This window comes from Haliaeetus leucocephalus, unplaced genomic scaffold (assembly GCF_000737465.1).
Source record: "Haliaeetus leucocephalus isolate CR32 unplaced genomic scaffold, Haliaeetus_leucocephalus-4.0 Scaffold428, whole genome shotgun sequence".
Taxonomy (NCBI): domain Eukaryota; kingdom Metazoa; phylum Chordata; class Aves; order Accipitriformes; family Accipitridae; genus Haliaeetus; species Haliaeetus leucocephalus.
The window spans coordinates 6,468,066-6,490,583 of record NW_010972864.1 but is presented as its reverse complement, the minus strand read 5'-3'; the positions used below and the strand labels follow the sequence as shown (position 1 = coordinate 6,490,583).

Here is a 22,518-nt window from a genome sequence, read left to right as displayed (position 1 = left end):
CCACCGTGGCTCAGCACAGGGCATTGCCCTGCCGCACTTCCATCTGCAACACCTTCACAAAGGAGTGTGGACCCTGTGGATGTTACTTTTTCCTAGTTTGTGCTCTCAGATGCCTCCTGTAGTCTAGAGCTATTGCTTCATCCTTGAGGTATACAAGCCTCTTCCAGCTCTAAATTATAGGCTGTTCTCCTCCTGAGAATCTCCAGGTACACTTGAGCCCTGCATATCTTCTAATTGCTGTGAAAGTAACTCTTCTCTCACGGCCTGAAGAATCTGAACTCTGTGGTTCCTTGTTTAACTCTCCCTCTCAGTGTCAGTCTCTTTTCCTTACCTGTGTCTGTGCCAGTGAACACAGGCAATTCTTTTATTTCCCATAGAACTTATCCTGCATCATGTCTATCATATATCTGGAGAATTTTTTTGCAAACATATTTAAGTTTTTTTTCAGGGCATTAAATAACTTGGAGCAAATCCCTAGTTTCACCGTGAAACAAGTCTTTAAAATAGCTCAAACCCTTTTACTTTTAACTATAAAACAGAAAGTATCACCTCAAACTGAAATGCCTCCTACATCCAAAGTTAGCATTTATATGCTGTAACAGCTTTTCAGGCATTACCAGAAATGCACTGGTGTGTTTTAAAATGAAAGTTCTTCATTATACAACCCTACCATCATTTCAGTGCTACACATATTTTCAGCACTTGCTATGAGTAAAGAAACCCCACACTGTATTGCAAACCACTAATGCTGCAGCACATTCCTTGCCAAGGGAAAAGGCACGTGTGGTATCCAGCACAGTATGGTGAGCACTGTCAATAGTGAATCTGTTCAAATAAGAGGGTTTGGGTGTGTGTTTGGTTTTTTGTGTTTGTTTAGTTTTGGGTTGTTGGTTTTTTTTTTGGGGGGGGGGGGGGGGTCGGTTTTTTTTTCCGGGTATCCCATGCCCCACTTTGGCAACAGTGAATATTTCTTGTTCGGTAGCACAGGTGCAGCAGCAATGACACAAGGGCAGCAAGGGATGGCAACGGCAGGCAGCCCAGATCTGTTCCAGGCGCATCCTTTCCGAAGGCCTTCTAAACATTGCCACCTTGTGGGCCTCCTATCTCCTGGTATCACTGATCTCTCCACTCTGCGCAGGTGACTGACTCCCTGTGCAGATTTTACAGGTGCCAAGCTGGAGGCTGGACAGTTTAAGTCAACATCCAGCTCGGGTGGGATGCAATTTAAACTCCCATAGATGGGGATTAAAAAAGGGACAGCACCTTACAAATTCTATCAGACATTAATTACTAAACCTGTACAGCAGCATTTCACGTAGTTTGCTCTTTTTCCACCTAACATGATGAAGGCAGCACTAATAATGTGCAGAAAAGCCAATATTTAACAAAACAAAAGCAAGAATACAATTTCTCAAAACTCCCAAACAGAAAGGGAGAATCATTGTCCATCTTTAGTTTTTCTTTCCTTTTTTTTTTTTTAATTCCTTTCTGCCAGCATTTCCTTCTTACTCCAGTCAAAAACCCAAATTATTTCCAAAAAGTCTGTGGCATCTAGTTTAGCTTTTATCAGTTCTGTTTCATGAGTGAATAATTCCCTATTACTTGAATCTATTAATTACACAAAGATGTTGCAAAGGAACATCACTCTATTATTGATATCAGACCTATCTAGCTACCACCTTACAGACATCAAACACAAGTTCTTGGGTACTTTCTCAGTCACTAGCACAAACACATACAAACACACAAACATACTTACTTTGAGCATCCAAACACTTTCCCTGGTTGCCGGCTTGAACTATTCCTTGCAGCGATTTGGTACTGGAAAGAAAACACGATAACCTTTAGTTCAACAAGCAAACAGGAAAAAAAAAAGACTCACTGAATGGTCTTTGTATCAGTTGGGCAGTGATGCAATAGCTGTATGCTAAAAATAGAACAAGAGGAGAAGCCCTTCATTACAATACCCTAATTCAGCTGCGTTCACAATGGTTCAGTGTCTAACACATCTGCACAACAATCAGATGCCCCTCTGATATAGTAGCAAATCTATGAGCTCCCTTATGCAGTGCTACATTCAGAGTTTATTCATAACTGCCAGGCACATTGCTGTTTCTTCATCTGACCAGGCTTCTTCCGAGCACAGGCAATCAGTTATGACGGTTGTGTCATGCAACTGGGGCCTTGCTGCACTTGCCTGAACAGCTTTTCAGAGGGAAAAAAAAAATATCTACCATTGAGAAACACATGAACTGATACACAGGAAAGCCTGTGTTTTTGCCAATGCAACACAAAAACACTAGCAATCCTTTGAAGTGTCTCACTTAGCAATGAAGTCATGATGCTGCCCACTTGTAGCAGCCACATTAAGGCCCATTCCCTTCTGCGCTCCTAGATGCGATTGCCTACAATTGCTAGATTTGTCCTCGCATCCATTCTCTCAAGTGCTACATTACAGGCTACAGAAGCATAAGTAGGAGCAACCATATATGGGTTTCAATTTGTGCCATGAATTACATACTGGCGTTACGTGGCTAAGTTTCTTAATTCGCCTTCTCAGTCAGCAGGAAATTTCATTCCTAGCAGGTAAATAATGGTTTACAGTCAGACCAGGGCTCTGGTTATTGCTTGTTTTGCATTCCTAGTCAACTAGTTGAGACAGCCCAGCAGGGAGGGGTATTCCAAAGGCATCTATCTCTGCATAACAGCATGAAACTACACCGAACAGGATCCCAGGGGTGCTCGGATTGAATCGGGACTGAGGGTTGCAAGAAGCTCCCACAGGTGAATTTATATTCATCATAAATCCTGTTTTAAGAAGAGGAAAACATAAAGCAATTCTCACTACAATTCATTATCATCTGGGAAAGGTAAACAGACCTTTAAAGATGGCTTGTCTAAAGGACTGGATCCCAGCTCCAGGAGCTGTGACTCATCCTGGCAGAGAACTTAGGAAGGCTGCTAGCAGACTGGAAGGCTGAAGCTACCTTAAAGCCAAACCAGAAAGGGAATTAGCTATTAAACGTGTTATTGTTCCATTTCTTTGAAGCTCTCCAAGCCTCTTAAGCTTTGCTTTTCAATGTACTCTTTTTTTCCTCCATTTGTTTAATGTGGAAAGTGATTCCAGCACAGCTGACAAACCTCAGGCATCCTATTGGCAAAGGAACAGCAAATCCATCATGGTATGTTGGCTTTTGCTCAAGCAGACCCCCCTGAACTTAAGCTGGGATCTAACAGCACTACTCCAATAACTTGTAAGCATGGGACACTCTTAAGACAAAGGTTAGAAGAAGTAATTTCACATCAGAAGGCATTGATCAGAACTTCTAACAGGCAACAGCAGTGGAGAGACATGGCGATTCCCTTAGAAATGGGAGACTTAATTTGCTCATGGAATATTTTCCACACTGTACTTTCTGAAGAGAGTGATATTTATGGCATACTGAAGACAGAGATAACTATTTGTCTTCAGTATGTAGACCTTGGTTTGAGAGGGATTTGAGTAACACCGCCACACTGAACTTCATTTATGCAGTCTAAAAAAAAAAAAAAAAAAAAAAAAGAGAAAAGTCCTCACAGCAGAGGTTCCTAAAGCTTGGAAGCTGATGATGATGATAGGTGTACAGGTCAAACCAAAGAGGTACATCTCAGCGACAGGTCCTGACTTTTTGCCTGCATACAGGTCCTTACAGAGGTACAGGGAGCAGTGTTAAGGCTATGGCCAGATGAGATAATTGGCACTTGCTTGCTGCTGTGTGCAGTAGCACTGCCAGGTCTCCACCTGCTCCGTAAGCCATGCCAACACCTCGACCTGTACTTCTAGCTTGAGATGCCGGAGCAGCACCCAGGCAAGGGAGTGGTAGGAAACACTGGATCATTAAGGTGGAATTTAATTTAGGTGGACAAAGGAATGCAGTAGAGGTCCTAGTTAGTGGGTGTGAGGAAGGTAACGATGGGGAGCTGGAGTCTTCTTTGGAAGGGTGGAGGGATAAAGGTGTGCAATGAAAACAAGGGAGAGGAAAGGATGCCACATTTCCTCCCACTACATGCCAGGCCATGCACAGCTCTCAGCTGCAGACACTGGCATCGTATCACCACTCTACATAAATCAGCAAGCACAATTCAGTTCCTCAAAACTCCAACACACACAGGGTGCACTGATTTTAAAATAGGTTCCCATCTCCTAAAGAGTCACTTACCAAGACATCTAAAGAAATTACTCCTTCCACACTGGTAAACATAGGAAAAAGGTCAACAGGTAAAAAACAAGAGGATAAAGATCTAGAGGATCTGGAAAAAGGAAAAGACCTTAGAACACAGGAAAAAAAATTTCTTTAACAACAATTTAAAGAGGAATCTCAGAAAATCCTATGTAGTGAAACAGATAAGAAAAAAGGATTATGCATTTTTTCAGGACAGAAGCTTATGATTTGTTCCATGTTTTAAAGTTACACATAGCTGGAAGTTCCCTGTATTATACTATCTGTTTCCCTGATGGGGCAATTATGTTGGGGGAAACAGACCAACGTTTATTAGAAAATGTTTTGAGTTAAGCTGTTATGAACAGAATTTAGCAGATTTTGTTAATAGCCGATGGCTATTCACATAGTGCATCCAGTTCTCTCCCTCCCACAGTCCACTCCTGCAACCCCTCATGTCATCCTGCTGCAGTGACATTTGGGAGGCCAAGGCCAGCCAGCGGGGTCGGACTGGTGGGTCACCGGCTTCCAGGTAGGCATTCAGAAAGTCCCTCGGGGGGGTCCCTTGTTTCACCAGGTGTATGTACAGACCTGTAGCCTATGTTTGCCACTTTCTCAGATGCAGTTGGGTTACACAGCCTGCTGTTGATACTACTTTGTGCTGGTGGAGGCCTCGGACAGGTTTGGCAGACTCTTGCTGTTCAGAGTTTATGGGATCTTGGGATATCCAGTGGATTCAACAGGACTACTGCTTATCTGCTCTAAGAAGGTTTTCACCTGCTCCCTCTCAGTGCATACTTTTCCTCCCTGTTAACTTGTTTTCTGGTAGCTATTGCTACTTCCACAAACTCAGTTACCTGTTGAACCCATTCACATAAACTAACACAGAAGGGGCTTCTATGACAATATCCCTTGAAATGCTGTAAGACATTAATTTAATTTTGAATGAATACTGACTGAAAAAAACAAATAAACAAACAAAACAAGGATTGGGCAAGAGAGATATGAGAAAGCAAGCCGAAAGCAAAGCAACTAAGTCAAAAAAGACAGTGCAGCAGAGGCAATCTGCAGAAAACAAGGTACAACAGCATCTAGAAGCACATCATATAGGCATACTATGTAAAGTAGTACCCATAGTTGTTAGTTTGAAGGACCAAGGAGGAAAAGTTAGGACAGACTGTTATCAAGGTAACTTAAATCAAATGCCTTCTAGTAGATTTGATGATGTATTTCAAAACTTTGTCTCCAGGAACTGTATTTCCCACGTGGACACAGAGCCCTCTCTTCTGCTACTGTGTCTCAGTGCACTGGATGCTTTCTTCCATACTGCACAGATCTCCACCCCCACCCCCACCCCAACTCTGCCAAGGGCTAGGAATGTGATGTTGAATGAAAACAATTTATAATATAGGCTGACAGTCACCTATTATTGCCTCAAATATCCTCAGCGGTTACAGAAAACAACTTCAAAACCAACTTATTTTTAGCAACTGAAAGAATTCAAGCAAACCCCTTGTGGCTGCTATCCAGGCATTTACTGAGTGGAGAATAGCTTGACAAATTACAGAAATGGGCAAAATTGGAGCGTAAATCAGAAAACAGTGTACATCACTATTTACATATGCTTTCTTGTTGAAAAGATGTACTGGAAGATTAAGGCTTCCAGCGTCAAAGGAAAGAACTGCTGTTTTTATAAGCTGTGCATGAATCACAAAAACCAAAACAAAACCCCCATACACTTAACAGTTGGGCAGATTTCTCAACTTGCTGTTAACTGACAGCCCAACCCTATGCTGTCTCACTGTTCCTGGGTTAAGTCCTCTTCACCTACTCAGGACCAGGCTCTGCAGCAGTATATGGAAGGCACAAAGACTCAAAGCAAAGAAATCAAGTAACAGAGCTGAGTTTAGTACTATCTCCAACTCCAAACCCATGAGAAATGCCCTTGTTTGACCCAGAGTGCTTCACAAGGAAGGCAGTCCCAGAAGATGGGAGGTGTTGCTACCAAGCACACAACAGAGCTTCGCACCTCTTTTGCTCTTGCCATTTCAAACACAGCTTTGTCCCAGTGGTTCTGCTTCTCTGCCAGGGCTCTGATTTCAAGTCATCTATTGGCATGAAAAAGATCCTAGAGACTTCTTATAAAACTCTGTTCCTCCCTCTCATTTACAAAGCAACCAATCTTTTTTGGTCATTTACATTTAAAGTAAATCCAAGCATGTCCTACTTAACTTAGTAGGACAGAACATGCATCCTTTTCAGGAAGACTTCTAAACCTGCTTGGGAAGCCACTAGACTTTTCTTCCCATAGAGCAGTAACCCAACTTCTGCCATTTCTGTTGTCCTCTCCTGTCCCTCCTCAACCTTTTGTAAACTGGAGTTTCCAAGATCCAAGTGCCTTGGAGACAGTGTTGAGTTCAAGGCTCCAGCCAATGGCAGTGTGACACCCACCTTTTTGCAGCAGCCTACCTGCCCTCCTCCTATTAACAAATACCTTCCCTGCCTTCCTGCCCAGTAACTCTGAGATGCAGTAATTACCTTCCAACTTGAAAAGGGTGTAACAGAGCTTAGTTCATGTGATTTTAGTTACTGTGACAAATTTGGCAAATTTTTTTTTTTTTTGGCATAACAAGCAATGCCAAACCAGTATATCAAGCAGTAGGTGGCAGACCTAATAGGACGAACAGACGAGAATGTGTATTTATCATTCTTTGTATTTAGCAGCAGGCTGCCACATTACACTTAGGTCCATTTCAACCAAAAAAATTTCTCTCTTTGCTCCTTTTTGAGAAAACAATCTTCCTTCAATCATTTGAGGCATCCTTTTGTTTAAACTTTAGGTCAGAGTCATTGATGTCCGCATTTCAATTTCTATCACATTAAAAATCTGCTCTACTTGTATTGTTAGTGCCTACAGCTGTTGGCTTCTACATCTAATACAATCACCAATTTTGTTCGGCACCTGTCTGTGATTTGCACATTTGACTGCAGTTTACTACTGATACACTTCTGTACATACTAATGTGTTATGCATTTTTTTCTGGTAGGCATTATACCATCTCACAGAACGCACTTGGTTTAAGAATAACTAGAGTTGATCAGGTGTCTGCTTTGTTTCATACACTAGAATAACTTAACACATTTCTTTTTAATACTTTCCTCTTTATAAACATAAAGGTATGCTGCAGTGATGCATATGTTTTATAGTGAGGCAAGAAAAGCCAGCACTGACTAAGACTTCACATTATGAAGAATTTGGCAATAATATTGCCTTAAGGTATTCCAGCCTTAACTGTTTGCTCCTTATTTATATCTCCGGGCTGCCCCTCAGTTTTTCTGGAACAACTTTGAATCCAATCCACTCTGAAACAGACACAGAAAGGGATCTAATTTCAAAGGTATATTTTTTTTTTCAGATTAAAACAACTAAATCTGGGGCAGTTCCCTGTTTTAGTACACATCACGGCCCTGTCAACAACTGGGTTTGCCCAACTGGGGGGGAGCAGGAACTCGCTGGCTGGTATTGCTGATCAGAAACAGGCACAGGGAACAGCTCCACTGAGTGGGCTGAAATATTAAGCTTTAAAAGCAGACATGAATTCCTTTTCAAATATGGCCTGGAGATTGATTGGTGGGTACACAGAGCTGTGGGAGAACACATATCAGCTTTTCCCTCTTCAATATGAAAGGAATAAAAGACACGTGGAGGCCAGCTACCAGCAACTGCTTCAGTCCAGGTCAACCCACCACAAGTTTCCAGTACGTTTGTAATTTCCTGTGCCCAGCTTCAGGCTTCATTTTGTGGCTTAATTTTTACAGGCTAATCAGCAACTTATAATTACAAAGAAGATTCAAGGAAAAAGCATGAAGGTATACATTCAGATGTTAAAACCCAAAAACCTGTCTCTGTGTTTTGACCTGAGACATATTTTCTGAAGTTCTTTTAAGATGGCAAAACCTGAAGTTTAACACAGGGAGTCCTGATGGCATAATAGAATATTGTATTACACAGGTGACATTCTTTGAAAACAAGCCTGCTGAAGAAGCATGGTAAGAAGAGCCCAAAGGTAACTTCCATAGAAGTGTTATACAGGCAGCTACAGCAAACTGCAGGACTCTCAGAACTGCTTCAGAGACCTAAAACGTACCAGCTTCAGGACCAGCAAAATATTTAGAAGAACGAGTTGGTTTAAGAGCTTTAAAAGACAGTTGTTTAAACTCAAGAAGTAACTTAAATTTAAATGGCACCCTTCACTGTAACCCTTATGCTTCTAGATATGCCTGAGAAAAATGCAGGTAGCTCAGGTGCCTGAGATTAGATGGGCTGAATCCCCCTCCATTGTGGGATTAGTTTTTTAGATCTCTCTTTACAGTGAGTAAAGAAAATTAAGCATATCAGAGAATATTCAGCAAAAATCAGTTAGCCACATAGAGGGAGATAAGTGTTCCTACCAACCCCCTGTTCTAACACACTGCTCTGCTATGAGCACACGGCCATGCCTGCAAGTTGTCTAGCTTCCCGACTGGTGATTTTTGCTAAGCTACAGAATTCAGTAGCATTCTTTAAAAAGTAAAAATAATCTCTAAACCAGTGCAACATTCACTACTGATGCCTGTTTAAGACCAGGAAAGAGGCAAGGACAGGCCTGGAAAGCAAGTATGCAAATTCTTGTCCCTGGGAGGGAATGACCTTGCTGGGTGCCAGCTAGCTGGAGACCAACTTCAGAGAAGAAAGACCTGGGGGTCTTGGTGGACAACAAGTTGGAAAGACTCAGCAGTGTGCCCTGCCAGTAGAGAAGGACACCCTACACTGCGCTGGGTTTGCAGATCCAGGGCAGTAATTATTCCCCTGTGTTCAGGGCAAAAGCAAAGTGCCTGTGTGCTGGGGAGCCACAAACCAGCGACAGACTTACTGGAGCCCAGTCTACTATACCAGGATGGTAATGGTAAGGAGCTGGAGCACATGTTACAGGAGAGGCTGAGACAGTTGAGTTTGTCCAGCCTGAAGAGAAGACTTAGGGTGTGTGGGAATGTATCATTGCAGCCCACAGCTACCTAAGGGGAGGGTGTAGAGAAGATGGAGCCAGGATCTTCTCAAATGCACACACTGACATTGCAAGAGGCAACAGGCAAGTTTCAACAGGGCAAATCCTGATTACATGTTAGGAAGAGTGTTTTCATCATAAGGATGATTGAACATTGGGTCCAGTGAGGCTGGGAAGTCTGAATGTCTTTAAGAGCTCAACAAGTTCCTGAGCAACCTGATCTGTTTGGGATGGCTTTGAACAGGGGTTGGAAAAGATTATCTCTTTCAACCTGTATCATCCAATGATTCCGTGTAAAAGTATCATAACTGCAGGCTTCTCATTGCTTGCTTGCTTTACCCAGGAAAGAGAGCCCTAGTTAGGGTATTGGACTTCCATCTCAGCCCTTTAACAGTTCTGGCATGTCTTTCTCTGCCTCAAGTTCCTGAACAGGAAAATGGGATTAACTCAAGGGTACAAAGATAGATTCTAGTACCTGCGGCAATGGTAAAAACAGCTAAAGTCTTGTATCTTGATTTTTATTTCAGTCCTTAAGAATCTAAATATATAATACATAATATCCAATATCTAAATCTAAAAACCAAAGTTTTGCTCTTTACCGCACTGGTGAAGCTGATAAAGAGTACTTGGACTCCTCTCTTGTGCGAGCAGAATGGATTACTTGTAGTCAATTACAGACATATAAACCTATGAAGGCTGTAAGGGCACAGTTTGTGGAAATGTCCTGTGAACCTCTGATTAGATAAGGTGCTCGCATGACAGTTGAAGACACACTGAAGGATGTAGCATCACCTCATTTGTGCTGCACAGATCACCACGTGCTCCGAGTCATAAAGCAAAAGCCAAAAAAAGTTTGAGCATTTTCCTGTCTCATTTTCACCTTATCAACCCCAACCATCCAGTTTTCCTAGGTGACATGTAAGAGTCACTTCTCTATAGATCCACAGTGCAATAATCATCCCATGGTGCCAATCTCTGCTGAAAGGACTATGTTAATCTTTTACATTACTTAATCAGTGGAGAAAAGCGGTCAGGTGGTCCCAATGGCAATCAAAGCCAGGTGGTCATGAAACTCTCTGGAGGAGCATGTTTTAAACCTTCTCCAAGCTGCTGAGGGGCAGATTCCTTTTAGTATCTCCTGTTTTGATTCAGTCCTTCAACCATCCTCATCTACAAGGTGTAGGAATGGCACACCATCACTTCACACTCTTCCGCATATATTTTGACTGAAAGCAGTCAGCAATTGCTGTGTTTGGCACAGGTAACTTGATCTGGTTATGTCGACAGGATTGGATCCCTTGGGGTAGTAAGCAGAGAAATGCTATTTGTTATTTATTCATGTTTCAAAACAGTGAGTGCTGATTTGTTTATCCTACCCAGTGACAGTAGCTCAGATCACTTAAGAGAAACAGAACTTCATTGACAAGTATAATACCTACCTATATTCTCCACAAGGATAAGAAGCCTGCACTTGTAAAAGGTCTATTGGAAACTGGGGCCAACCTTGCATCCTGCCTGCAAAATAGGAATGCTAAAAGGCACTGAACCTTGAGGACACTGGCATTGTGGTAATGACCCCACACAAGTAATTAGTGCTAAAATTGCAAAATCTGTATATTTGACAAAGGGAGCACAGAGCCAGCTGAGCTTTTTGGCTCTTGAGTGTTTAATAGATCTGGAAATAAGAAATGGGTCTCTACTTTACATTAAGGGAAACAAAGAGTATCACTGAGGGGTTCTTCAGAGCAGGACTGTATTTGAAAGCTGCGTAAATACCTTTTACTCCTTCAGTTACAATAACATTGCCACCTGATCACAGCTTGTGAACTTCAAGTTGAAGGAAAACATTCCAGTCTGTGAGATAAGAGTGACAGTTTGTTATCTCATTTAGCTACTCCATGATACTACACAATTAAAGCAAGTCATATGGGAGGGGGGTCAAAAGGTTGGCTCTCAAACTTCAACCCCTCAAATTAATGCTGCTTTGTTCTGAAAGGATAGTTTGTATTTGAAGTCTACCAAATCGGAAGTTTCTGGGCTGCATTTTTGAGCTACAGTATTTCCTCCAGGAGGCTGCAGTGCAAAGCTCACAGGAATTACTGTTTCTTTACATTTTTCTGCAGACAAGAGCCACAGAACACAGTGGACCAGTCCACTAACTTGAAGGCACGTGCATCACTTCTGCTCATTAGGAAAAAAGCTAATTGGGAAGTTTCCAAGTTATTCTACAGTATCAGATTGAATTTAAACTTCCACATTCTGCTCTAGAAAGTTTTCCCTTCAGCACACTGCCTGTAAGAACTGATTTGGAGGAGCACTAAACTAATTTCAGTAGTATACACAATTTAAGTGTAGATACTTCCCTCACTGCCTTTCCCAGACACTGATGTTTTCTGTTTGCTGTACAAACTAAGCAAGAAAAGTCACCACTTAACTGGAGAAACAGATTCTTTGGATTGATTTGCCATTTACATACACACTATTTCCCATATAGACTGAACTTCTATGCTGGCCAATTTTTCACAGCTAGAAGACAAAGCCTTTTAGCTTAGATTGGGACGCAAAAGTCTGGCAGTTTTGGTGTTTGGTTTTTCGTGTGTGGGTTTTTTGTTTGTGGTTTTTGTGTGTGTGTGTGTGTGTGTGTGTTTTGTTTCCCTCTTTCATAAACCTGCCAGTACAGCAAATCCTGTGCAGAACAAGCCTTACTATTTCTTCTCAGGCACACGCAGTCTGCCCTAGAGAACCTAGCCCCCATTAATGTTGCTAGATGAGCTTTCTTGAAACTGTGGCACTTTCTGTGGCAGCAGCCTCCTAGTAACTGTTTTTCTTTGGTGTGACCAGCGTGTCCTTCAGCTGAGACTGAAAGAGTGCTCAGCACATCTCCTGTCTTGTATAAACTCACTCTCTTTGCATCCAGGGCTCCCAAGATGGCAACTATCAGGTATTTTCATGCACAATTACTTTAGTAAACAGTGCCAGATATAAAATACACGTGCAAAAGGCGAGCATGCATTTTGGAGCTCTAAATAAAACTTATGCAAATGAATCTTTATTTCCTAAGCATGCACTCCTTTAACAAAGCCCTTCTCCTTTCAGCAAGATTAGTCAGCTGTTGGAAGTCCCTGTAACAAGGTATTACTGAACTGAACATGCCCAAGGTGGATCAAGGTAGTAACTTGTGGAACAAATGAGCAGCCAGATAGCATCCGCAGCTGAAGCATCCAGCATCAGCTGAAAGCAGGTCCCTCTCTCACAAGCCAATGAGCAGTTTATGTATGCTTATGGTATAAGTCCAATTTTTCTCCCTTTTTGGTAGTCAGCTTGCTTGTTAAGTCACATAGCAAAAATACAAGATTCAACCTACGCTTTCCCATAAGATTGATTTCCCTGCAGGGCCTGTCTCAGACTCTCCTGCACTCAGCTGCAACTCTCTTACGCCTTTCCATTCCTGGTCAAAACACGCCACACCTTCCACATGAGTCAACAGAGCAGGGCAGCATCTACCACACCAAGCTGGGAAGCAGCCGAGAGGAGAGCCCTGCTATGCTTCTGCAAACACAGTCCTTCACTTCAACATTGGCTAAGGTGCTCAGAGAAACGCAGTCTTGGTCAAAAATATTATCAGGAGATTGCAACAAGCTGCACTTAAGCTTAAATTAACCAGATCAGGCAAGGTCACTTCTGGTCAAATATTCACAGGGACAAATTCTAATTTACCCAGATATTTAGTTAGCATACACAAGACAGCTGGAAGTCTTTGCAATGCTCTCAAATGACACTGTTTGGCACCTTATCACACTAAATGCCTTTTGCCTGTTGAGAGCACAAGCACATCATTTTACTTCTGTTCTCCCTCACTGTAATGTGTCAGTTTTGAAAAACTGCTGTATCCCAGAGAAGACTGTCAGGGTTTAGCTTTCCTACACCTTTTCAAAGGCAGATTGGTGTTGAAGTTTAATTTCCAGAATATGAAAATGATCGAGATAATATATTTTGGCATACAATATTTATAAAGAATAATACACCTGAAGCTGTCTCAACTTTAACCAAGTGACACGATGTTACACTGGGAAGTGCACTATTTTTAATCCCAGAAACACTGCTTTCCTTAGTACAGATGCCTACAACCTTTTTTTCTTTGAAGTGCTGTGTCCTTTCCTCTACTGTTCCACACAGGAAAACAGGACATGCAAGCCAGCGTAACAGTTTTCTGACACTAAGAACTCAATAAATTCAGAAACACAAGTTGCTGCTTCTTTTAGAGTCAATTTGTTACTTTGGAATAAAGCCACACATTTTGGCAGTCCACATCCAGAAGAGATGGGCCTGTCTCTGCTTGATACCAATGGAAAGGCATCCGGTAGCACGGCGAGATAATCCGACTCAAAGGGAGTTTTTATGTTTATACACACAGAGAAAGCTATTTATTTGACTGTTGTGGGGCTTAGCTGTGGGTGCACGCCACGGGGCGAGTTGGAAGTGAAACCCCTCTGTGGTCAACATGACGCACAAGCGGACAACAGGAGATGCCCAAGAAAAGTACTGGGCTGGTGCCAGGGACTCGAACCAAAAGGCAAGCCCGGCAAGAAGTGAAAATAAACTCTCCTGGGGACAGTGCAGAACTTCTTCAACTTCAGAAGCAAAAAAATTAGAGAGCTAGAAAAGGTAGGAGGGAAGGACCCTACTGCATAGGATACATTGGGCATGGAAGGTATATATTATTGAAGAGCTTTAACCTCACCTACCAGATCTCTCTCCTGCTGGTAAGTGCTTTTTCTTCTAAGGTGTATTTTTATGTTCTAATAAAATCAGCTTTGTGGGTTGGAAGCCTCTAACACCTCACTTACACTCATATAATAGAGTGAGTGGTTCCCCCCTGAAGCTCAGGCCAGCTCCAGGCCCCACTGCAGCACTCTGCAAGCACACAGGCTGATACCCAGCTCTCATCGATCACTTCTGAGCAGGCTCACCAGCACCTTCTAGCACCAGCCTGTACACTTAGGGCTATGAGAAAGGCAGAAATACCATTCAGTTTTACCTCAGACATCACTCTGAGCAAACCTTTTCCGGCAATTTCAAATTTTAGAAGTGAGTTATCAAATGTAAACAGGTCATGATGAAAAAAATACATAGATAAACACCATACCACACAGTGGGACATATACAGGAAATAACTCAGAGGCCCTATACCCTGTACCACCAACCTCAGTACATTTAAATGGATGCATTTAGGCTATTGCATAACATACACATTGTATTTATGTCTTATGGTATATCACTGAATTCACTAAAACCCAGAATAAGATCTTCATGGTCAAAGAGCAGAAGGCAGCACTTTGAATTTCTTGCAGTGAATTCTGTAACAAAGCAGCATCAACTCCTCTGTGCCACATTGTTTTAATGGACAGAACCGTACCAGTAGCTACGCGTTCCTTTCAGAGGAAGACAAGAGATATCACTGCCATCAGTCAGACAAACGTTTCTTGTTGGTCCATTCCACAGTTACATAATAAGTTCCCTGTCATTTGAGAAGCCCATTGCAGGATTTCTCTATCTGGTTTTCTAACATGATCACATGTTGCCTGTAGTCCCTGCATCCCAATGAAGGATTATTGCTGCAGCAGAGATGAAACATCATCCTAAAGTCATACGCAGGATGCCAATCACATCCTTTACCTGATGTGGCCTTCAAGCACCTTACAAACACACCTCAAAAATGTTGCGTCAGGCCAAGTGACATCTGACTGGCAGTTATATTTCTTTCTCAGTTTGTTATTTAGATCTCCATTATCTAAGGAGAGTTTTCATTGTATACCACATCCTTTGCAACTCCCCTTCCAGCTTGCACAAAAGAGCTGAACTTCAGGCTTCTTCCTTGTAATGAAAAGTGTTGCCTATATGCATGATTGTCAGGTGGACAAAAACTGAACAAACTTAAGTCTACCAGACTTGAACTAAACTAGGGCAGCAAAAGCCAGCTGACTCTTTCCTCTGACAGCACTGCCCTGAGAAAGAAATATTATTTAAGGAAATCCCATCATGTTAAAGAAACTGCAGTGATTTTAGGATCTGTAAACCCCTTCTGATTTCAGGATTCCACTGTCTAAATAAACAACAGCTGAACAGGGGAATCCATAGTGGTGTGTTGATTCATAAACCAGTAAGGCACCCAGCTAAGCAGGGTCAGCTTGGGTCTTCTCAGCAGTACAGGTAAAACTGACTTTGGCAGACCCGGGAATGTAGAGGAAAAGGCATTTCTGTCTTCATCCAGCAGTCAGAAAACTCACTTTCTTGGTGGTAGCAGAAGAGATGATGGGAAACAAGGAGAGACACTGAAGACTGTGCAGGGCCAGCAAGGTTTAAAGGCTGGGCCAAGACTCAGAAGCTGCTGTCGTGATGGGGCCTCTCTTCTTCCACTCTGCCCTCCTCATCCTCCTGTGAACCAACCTCCTCCCCTTGGACTCTCTCTGGCCACCCACACCAGCCCCTTCTCCACGACCACCCCTGCACCCACCCCAGCTGAACCTGCAAGCTGCCCCACATCCCTCCCCCAGCTCGGCTCTGAACACACTTGTGTTGCTATGCGTGAATTAAGGAGGGAGAACCCAGAGCAAGACATAATTTTAGCATCCACCCAAATAAACTGAAGTTTTGTGCTTGAATGTTCTGATAGCAAAAGTATTGAAATGCGAAGGGACTAACAGAATACCGCATCAGAGTAAGTGTCAGTCTTTATACACCACCTCAGAAAAATAAGTTACTAAGAGATTGTCATTGGCCATCTGCCTCCTACTCAGCTCACCACCAAGAAGTCATCTTTGTGGACTTTCTGTATTTAGTACATACCTGGCTCCAAAATTCAAATCAGGAGAGGAAGATGGCACCCTAAGACTTGTGGTTTGGCTACTCAAAAGTAGCCTTTTGAAGATTTATCAAATATAATAAGTAATCGGCCATAGGACAGTCAGTGTCCCTTAAGTCATTTGTGTTGCATAGCAGGTTAGTGTCAGAATTACCCTGGATAAGTATTTTATTCCATAAATATTGCTTTTCAAGTCACAAAATGACAGAAGTCACTTTAATCCCTGCTGGAGGATTGACCAAATTTAGAAACACATGTTAAGCTATGCAGCAATGTCAAAAAGTAAGTAACTCTACATTACCCACTTGAAAAACTCAAGCTTTCTCCCCCATTCAGAAAACCCACCCAAAAGTATCCAAGAGCAGAGACATCCAAGATTCTCTGCCAGTATTGACAGTACTTCCTCTTCTTTCATCTCTCCCATTCACTGTACTAATACAACAAAAGATAACAGCAAATATTTTTTAACAGTTTGGTCTACATCAGGCACTTAAAATAAATACAATGCATTTAAAAATACCTACGAGCAATCTAACTGCAGCATGTCAACCTCCCGGAAGAATGGCAGCGGATAAAGCCAAGGGAACTCCCTTGCAGGAGACAGCTATGCTGTCAAACAAGGCTCCTCTCACCACAATCCAGCACAGCCACAATTTGTTACATATCAGTAAAAACACACAGTAAAAAGCAGAAAGACCACACTGCTCGAGTTAAGTATCCTAGAAGTTTAATATTGACAGCAAAAGCTCCAAAACCCCCACAGCATTATCAAGGTGGAAAACATGTCTATTCAAAAGCAAGATGCATTTATTTTCTCATGTCTACTAATCACACAGAGTCAAAATACTCTGACAGCCTCTCCAACTTACGTCATACTATTTTGCCCAAGAGGTCATCAGTCAGCTTTTTGCCAGCTACATTAATTCACAGTTTTGCTTACAGCTTGAAAAAGAGAACCCATCAACACCACCAGTCTTGTGGAAACCATTACTTTGGTTATTTTTGTAGCACGTGGTAGTTATACTAGTATATTCTGGAGAACAACTAGTGACCCTCAAATACTTCCCCTGTTTTGGGCACAATGAATAACAACAATATTAGTGACTTCTTCTAAATTGAAGGCTCACAAGAGAAAACTTATTACTCTGCTCCGATCTAGTTATGTACAGATAAAGTAATTGGAGGAAAAAGTTAACTTTTAAGACACTTGTCTCTGGTTGCTTATGAAGTTTTCAAAGGAGTTGTGTCTTTCTTCCATTTTCCCAGAGGCCTGAAAGAAGCTCCTAAAAGGTTTTTTCAAGGTTCATTCCCCTCTCTCCAATTCCTTACAATTCTGCTTTACTATCACACCAGCAATAAGCCCAGAGCTAGGTAACTGGTTTAATGAGATAGGCATTTTTTAATGCTGACCAGCATTCTTGACGCATCCGTGCTACACACCCTACATTGTTGTGATCACTTTTTGATACAATGCATTTGACTTCAGTTGAAAGATTTCACCCAGTCATCTTGTAAACTGATACAGACCTGTCTACACAATTCTTGTACCAACATGAACATCTGTGTTCAATAGCAAACAAACCTTTATAGCACCTAATCTCACTGGGGAGCATCCACAGTAACTCACGAGACCTCTGCTGAACAGAATAACTTAAAAGCAATCATGTGCATGTATACATAAGGAAATTGTGATACAGTACAAACAAAAAATTATGGCAGGATTCCTGGGTGTATCAGAAAGTCATGACTAAGTCACAGCAATTGTGCAATAAAGCATAGCATATCTTTTATTTGTATGCTTGAGAAATTAATATTGGTGTGACTTACGAACAGCAGCACAATTACAACAGCCACATTAACCTTAGTGTTGTGGACAGGTGGTGCAAATTAGCCCTCAAAGTCATCGGTCTTGAAAGCCTGACCATCCTATGACAAATAGCAACCTCTCCAAACTCTAATAAGTTTGGGGATGTTTTTTTAAGGTTGTTTTTTCTCCATTTGAGTTAGTGTTACAGGAATACAAAACTACAGAGAACAAAACTCCAATTAAAAATGGCAGAGAAAATACAGACCTTTGAAATTACAATAATACTCAGCTCTCTGCCACAGAAATATCATGTGTAAAAATGAACTAAAGTAATAAAGCAGACTCCATGACTTACCTTACCTTGCTGTTTCAAAGATTGATTTAGAGGAGCATCCCCACTATGGGAATCTTTATGAGGCCTTGACATAGTAGAAGTTTTTTAAATTTTTTTTTTAAAGATAAAAGCCTGTTAAATAAACCTGCCAGTTCTCATAGACTGGTAGAAAAAGACTTCCCTAAGAAAACTTCCTTTTATAAACCTCACCATGGGTGTGGCTAAATGACTAGCTCCACCCTTCATCCCATTTAGAAACCCAGAGAGCCTATAAAAAACTTCTCTCTTGCAAGATAATAATTTTGTCAACTTGTCAGGTGCTCTGTTTAGGAAAAAAAAAAAAGCAGATAACTAGTTGCTGGTTTCACCATGGTAAAAATGTAGATAAATAAAATTAAAGTTGTCTCTAATATTTGCAGTTCCTGCAACATGGTCTACATGTTAGTGGGTGAGCTTGCTCAGTTGTTTGCTTTTTAAAAGCACTGCTGTAACAACCTGAGGGAAATCTAACAGCTTTTAGTATTTATTTGTATTAGAGATGCATTATATTGAAACCTGACACATCTATGGACTTGCAGCAATTGTCACTTGCATCACCTCTTGATGAGACTCCACCACCAGTGAAGGCTCCCGTTTTCATCACTTGCATCATGAAGATGATGCAAGATCAAAGCCCTTTGCATTAAACCACACACATGCCCTCACTGTGGAGGGACCACCACCATTAAAACCCAGAATCTGTTCTTTTGTCTTCTACCTACTCTACATCTTAAAAAAAAGAGTGAACTTTCTTTTTTCTCCAGGCCTAATTCAAGAGGACGGGGAGAGGGACTAGGATGTTGCCACTAAAGCAATATTGCCTGCAGAGTTATATATTGCCTTGATGTGTAATACAAACCCATCTAGATGTCTGCACTCTTGTTTCTTACTCAAGTTTTTGTACTATCCCAACTGACAGTTTTGTATTTAAGAATATAAGTAACTATAAGCATAGTGCTTAAGGTTTTTTATTTGGGGTTTTTTTTTTTTTTCACTGAATAGCTGAGGTTATCCTGGCACTCCTGCAGGAGCTTGGGTGTGAAATCGGAGTTCTTGAGGTGTTTGGCAAGAGCTCAACTATGCTTCTATCATCTGGGTTTGCTTTCAAGGGAGTGATTAGGAAATTATGTTCTTGTTAACAAGATCTGAGCAAGTAATGGCTATTATGCCCAACATTTCCTGTATTTAAGCTGAAGTGATTGTTCCATCTTGATATGAAGAGCTGAGGTATTTTCTTGAGAATTAGTGATTAGGGCCAAATCTTAACTTTAAAAAGTATTACAAGAACATTCATCCCTTTGCACAATACCAGGCCATTAGTGTCTGAAAATGCTAACTGGTCTTTAAAATATATGTATCCATGTGGAACTTTTACTATAAAATCAGAATATAAGCTTAATACTGCCTGTGCTCTTCTTCCCCCACCTCCCAGAGTGTCAGATGGAGGAAAAAAGCCGCCTTCATTGCAACAAGAAATCTTGCTTAATAAACTACAGCATTTATTTTTCAATGCTTCTGTACCTCTGCAGGCAAGATAAAGCATCTACTACTTTAAAAAACATGTTTAAAGGACAGATACCCATGTCCCTTTCTGTGGCTGAAAGTCTGTAATCTCATGCTCTACCATACGTGAATGCAAAAATTCTGCAGTGTTCTCCAAGGGCAATAAAACCATTTCACCCTTTAAAGAAAGTCAGATGATTCTGGGAAAAAGATAACATCTTGGCGAGTTCACAAATTAAACATAGCATGCCAGAGTAAAGAAAGCAGTTCTATGTAAATGCAGAGTTGGGAGAAATGGAGACGAGCTCATTTTCTTTCCTACCACTGTGAGGTCCTTCAGCAGAGGTGCACACCGTGGCCAGGCTTCCTCTCTATCTGCTTCAGCGATGATCAACAAGACAAGTCAGCTCTGACATCCTTGGTTCAGTTCTCACTTCTTTTGAATTGATGCTCCCCAGGCATAGTGGGGGATTCCACAGGTGTGGGTGAAAGGAGGAGGAATATCACAGGAGATGGGTAAGACCAGAAATCAGGATACGAGTGCTGGCATGTTGCACTCAGTGCAGCCAACTCTGTACTGATGCTCTTCCTAGGCTGGGGCTTGAAACCATGCTCTGTTTAGAAGTACAGGACTGGGAAGATACCAGAGACGATGCTTTAACTTTTAAAGGCTCTGCTGGTTTAGCTGGTAGTAACTACACCCCGATACTAAAACATGAAAAGGTGAAACTGAGTATAGTCTTATCTGTAGCAGCTAGCAAATAAAATCAGGAGAGAAAATGCTCAGTGCCTGGAATTCGCTCCTAATAAACCCTGCACATGGGGGGAAAAAAAAAAAAAAAAAAGTCTTATTTTCTGAATATCAGCAACCCCTCTTGCAACTATGAGGGCACACCTGCACTGCCTGCCAGAACTACTTTATTACCGTCCTAACGGCAAACACAGCATTATGCAGCTGTAAGAGCAATCACGCTTTTTGCCATTACAATCAGAGGAAATTGCTAAAGCTTAGCTGACCAGATCACATTTTAGGAGCCAAAACTAGGAGAGGTGAGTACACGGCTGCGAGCAAGGGGCTGGTAGGTTAGTCCTCACTGAGGACACACTTCAGTCATACCCACCTCTATCGATGTCATCTTGCTTTTGCCAGCTGCTACCCTGCAAAGGCAAGCCTTAAAAAATAATTTGCTTTCCTGAGCAAGGGCGGTGGCAAGAGCTCCTCTTAATCTGCTCATGCTTAGCAAGGCATCGATGTTTAAAGCACAGAATTAACCTGCCTGCTGACACTTCAGGTTCAGGGGAAAACTTAGGCTGAGTTTTAGTCCTGTTTTGCTCCACAGTCACCTCCCTCTTCACAGCCGCCGGGATCAAAAGCTCTTGGTTTGATAAAGCAGCGTGTTCAACCCCTGACCGCAGAGACTGCTTCTCGCTCCCCTGGGTAAGGCACAGCATTTTCTGGCCCCGCTGCACGGCTGGCAGAAGGTTAACCTGAAAACCTCTGCCGTACCCCTTTCCCGCTGCCTTGCCTTTCCCACTGAACCCAAGAGCGGTCTGGAAAGCAAGAGTTAGTCGTCAAACAGCGGCGGAGACCCTGCCTGGTGAAGGAGGGCTTTGAGTCGGCCCTACAGCATCGCGGCCGGGCACACGCAGGACCCCGCCTCGCGAGGGAGGGACACAGCGAGCCTCCCAGGCAGTCTCTGTGGCGCAATCGGTTAGCGCGTTCGGCTGTTAACCGAAAGGTTGGTGGTTCGAGCCCACCCAGGGACGTGTCGCCCCTTTGCCTGCCTGGGGTGGGGGGATTGGAACGAGGTGACCCTTGAGGTCCTTTCTAACCTCAACTGTTCTATGGCTCCATAAAAAGAGAACGCTATCCAGCCCCTGAGGCAAAGGCAGAAAAAAAAAAAGGGGGTAGAATTATTGCCAATTTTGAGGTGAAGTCAGGATGCAGCAAAGGAGAAAAAAATGTGAAAAATCTTGTAAGAGGGATTGTAGGAGAAAGGAAGGGGCGCTCCAGAGGAGCAGTTGCTGCAGTAGTGAATGGGTGCGGGATTCTTTCCAGGCACAAAAACAACAACCCTGAAGTGGCTGAAAGTCCAGGCCTTTTGTTTTCTTAATGGAGTTTTTGCCATCATCTGGAATTATTTAATCTGCACTTCAAAAGTCTTCCATGAGACAGCCAACCTAGAGCTCCTGTTCAAAACGTCAGCAAACCCAGTTTTCCCTGACATTCCCCAGACTGTTTTCAGCTGCACCTTGCAACCTGAGCTTCCCCTACAGAAATGTATATTCCTAGCAAATTTCCTGTGGCTTGCTAACGAGGTGTAAAGATGTTCACAACCAATTGCCAATGTCTACTCTCTTGTACCTCTAAATTTCCTGCTTTTTTGGTAAATATTTCTCATTATTATGATTGACACCAAGGCTAATGAGGGAGTTAAAGGGTTAACGGAGTTGAAAGAAGTAGAATAGAACTGACCATAAAAAGTCAATGCAATTACTAATGGCTGAGAACTTGAGCTGCAAGAAAAAGATGTGAAAGTTAGCAGAAAAAAAAAAAATAGCTTAAGGCTTAGTCTGTATATGTTGCACAGATTATTTATGTCAGGGTTTTTAAATACCTGATTGTTTGCTAATAACTAAATTATTTAGCTTTACAGCAGACTTGCAGACTAACCTGTTGAAGTGGAACAGAGCTGCATGAGTGGGACATCCTGCCCTGGCCACTAACC

General features: G+C 42.2%; 1 protein-coding gene and 1 non-coding gene across 3 annotated transcripts in view; one reads left to right on the top strand and one right to left on the bottom strand.

Annotated features, from left to right (window-relative positions):
* Positions 1-18,404, bottom strand: part of MAPRE2 (microtubule-associated protein, RP/EB family, member 2) — a 90,521-nt gene extending 72,117 nt beyond the window's left edge. Inside the window, exons 1-2 of one of the 2 annotated variants that reach the window (XM_010574375.1) lie at positions 18,269-18,404; positions 1,760-1,821 (exon numbers count right to left, since the gene is read on the bottom strand). In XM_010574375.1, coding sequence (XP_010572677.1) covers positions 1,760-1,821; positions 18,269-18,340 — 134 coding nt within the window. In that variant the 5' untranslated portion in view covers positions 18,341-18,404. The remainder of the gene's footprint in view (positions 1-1,759; positions 1,822-18,268) is intronic. The other variant, XM_010574376.1, reaches the window with a different exon arrangement.
* A 3,078-nt stretch (positions 18,405-21,482) lies between these two features.
* Positions 21,483-21,556, top strand: TRNAN-GUU. The gene has a single exon. It is a non-coding gene; the product is annotated as a tRNA-Asn (tRNA).
* Positions 21,557-22,518: the final 962 nt, after the last annotated feature.